Source organism: Thermobia domestica, chromosome 16 (assembly GCF_964235325.1).
Source record: "Thermobia domestica chromosome 16, izTheDome1.hap1.1, whole genome shotgun sequence".
In the NCBI taxonomy this organism is placed as follows: Eukaryota; Metazoa; Arthropoda; class Insecta; order Zygentoma; family Lepismatidae; genus Thermobia; species Thermobia domestica.
Genome location: NC_137469.1, coordinates 116,119,137 through 116,122,083, shown reverse-complemented (window position 1 = coordinate 116,122,083; position 2,947 = coordinate 116,119,137). Strand labels below are relative to the sequence as shown.

General features: G+C 35.7%; 1 protein-coding gene across 1 annotated transcript; it reads left to right on the top strand.

The window, feature by feature from the left end:
* The first annotated feature begins 467 nt into the window (after positions 1-467).
* Positions 468-1,805, top strand: LOC145672588 (glutamate receptor 2-like). The gene has a single exon (XM_081741748.1). The coding sequence runs from the start codon at positions 468-470 to the stop codon at positions 1,803-1,805; it is 1,338 nt and encodes a 445-aa protein (XP_081597874.1).
* The last annotated feature ends 1,142 nt before the right edge of the window (positions 1,806-2,947 follow it).

Here is a 2,947-nt window from a genome sequence, read left to right as displayed (position 1 = left end):
ATATGGAGCAAGCCATGGTTGAATTCTCAGAAACAATCTTGATGAAACTAGAAAAACTATCATTGAAGCCTGTTGTGTTGATTTCAATTCCTTCAAATAAATCTATGTTTCAAGAAGAAGGACTACAACCTATGGGAAAAGGAAATGCTTTTATAATATTTATTAAGAACTTAGATGGATTTTATCGGTACTTGGCATATCTACAGAAATGTATATTCTGGAATTCAAGGGGACACTCCCTTCTTATTATTTACCAAGATACAAGCAAACTTACTAATTTCCAAAGCATATTCAATATATGTTGGAAAGAACTTAAATTGGTGCAAATGCACATTATACGTGTGAATCCTAAATGCCAAAGCTATCATATGATACAAAATTCTAAACGGTGTATTGAATTTGTAGACTATAATCCATTTTGTGGACGTACGGTTAGATATCATACTATGAAATTTTCTGCTTTAAACATGTTGGAAAACTTCAATTTGTTTGAAGATAAAACCAGCAACTTGTGTGGCTATCCTATAAAAATAACTTGGATTGATATCCCTCCTTATTTCACCCGATTTAATGATTCTTTGAAAACGTTTGAAGGCAATTTTGCAAAAATGCTTGAAACTCAAAGCAATTTGATGAATTTCACTATAATCGATCATATATTTCGTGAAGATAATTCTGGCGGTGACTACATTCCACATAACAACACATGGAGTGGTATTGTAGGTGATGTGTTATATGGCCACGTAGATGTTGGTCCCTCTGACATCACTCAAACCTATCAACGAAATCAAGTCGTTGATTTTACGTTTCCTGTAGTAATTGATGATATGGCTTTAGCTGTTCCAGTAGCACCCTACGTTCCTATGTACAAAAATTTAATACAACCATTTGGCAGAGATTTGTGGAGCCTTGTAGCAGGAGTTTTCATTTTGTCCTCAATTTTCGTCACTATTCATAAATTCGTTTATGAAATATTGAGAAGAAACTCTACAGATAGTTTCAATGTGATGGGACTATTTTCTCTGTTTCTATCCATTTCTATTCCTCGTCCTCCAAAAGTGAATCAATTGAGAATTGTCTTCGTATTATTTAATTTCTTTACACTGATCATAGACGCTCTCTATCGAGGAGCGCTAATAAGTTTTATGACAAGACCGCTGCATATGCCTGAATTGAACTCTTTTCAACAGATTGCTGACGCAGACCTTCATATATTTAGTCCTGTGGGATTCCTCTCTTCAATTCAAGACTCACCAAATCCATTTTTGAGAACACTCGGTTCTAGAAGTGAAGTTATTGAAACGTATTCCGAAGGTGTGTATCGTGTTTCGTATGATCGAGGTTCAGTATATGTGTCAGAAGGAATTATATTATCATACTACATGCATATAATGATTGATGACAAGGGTGAATCATTGTTTCACATTGCCAAAGAAAGAATTCACCACATATTAAATTGTTTCGCAGTCCCTAAAAATTCTCCATATTTACCTAGATGGAATGCTATTATTCGACAAGTGACAGAAGCTGGTTTAGTAGAAAAGTGGTTGGATGACTTCATTCGGGAATTTGCAAATCCATTGATATTGTCTCAGGAGAAAGTTATGGTTCTTACTTTAGGTCATCTGCAAACAGCATTCTACATGTTATTTCTTGGTTTGATCTTCAGTGCAGTAGTGTTTTGTAGTGAAATGACATTAAACTTTGTAACCATATTTAAATTTATAACGAGAATTATCAAAATATTTGGAGGTTTTCTTAAGTATTTCCAAGGGTCTCATAATGACAGTGAACGACATGCATAGATTTGGACATTTGAAGGAGTGAATGTTATCTGTTAAATTCTGGGCTAATATTTTAAAATATCACAAAAGCTATTAAGAAACAAATCTGTTAATAATATTAGTTAATTAATTTCAACCAGCATGCACGTTCTTGGTTGGCAAATGACACTTTTTCTTCCACTTTAAGTTCTCTGATATATGAAGGATGCCTCCCTTTTATCAGAAGGTAAGTGCTATATGGAAACTAATTTAGTGCCCACTTAACATTCCTGGAACGGGATTACGTCACTTCATACTGAACATATGGCAAATTTATTGAACATATGTTTCAAAATGTTCGTGCCCTATAATGGGTTGAATATATAAACCAGAATTTGTATTATGGTTTCCTACATGAGTACTTTTCGTTATTCCTACAGTACTTCAGTGTACGCCTTCGCTTCTAGCGAAGAGACAGGGTTGTGTTAATATTATATTGGAAATATATTAGTCGAGTCAAAATACGGTTTGACCTGGGCAAAATTGCAACCTTTAGTTTTACACCTGTATTTTGTTTAGGTACCCCACCTGATGAAAATATCCAAAATCCGACAAAATCGGACCACGGGAACACCTCCAAAAACGGGTTTCAAAATGGCGGACCATGGTTTTTCGAAAAAATCGTAGACCTTTACGTTGGCGGCTCTAGTAGTCCTCTTAATTGACACAGAGACATGAATGATACCTCGTTGAAACACTCATAGACAACAAATTCCAACGAAGTGACTTTTGTACCCATCATGCCCAACCCCTAGAAAAAGAAGAAGAAGAAAGTTGATTTTTTTGCTTTTTCTCTTCTAAATTGATATTTCTTGGACCCTTGCAACACTGTACGTCCTCGTACGCCTTCAGAAAAATTCCCACGCGTAGACCAGATATTGGTAACAATAACATTAAAAAATGAAGGACGTAGGTTTAACAGTAAGGGAGATAAAAATTCGGAACCACGGACCAAGGAGGGTCACTCTGTATATTTTTTACAGTGGTCTAACTTATGTTTCTTAGATCTAGCATCCTCCCTAATTGTCACAGACATGGAGCATACCGCATTGGAAAGCTTATGGAACCCCCTTGCCAACGACGTATCGTTTGTGCCCCCTGTGCCCAACCTGTAGAAAAAGAAG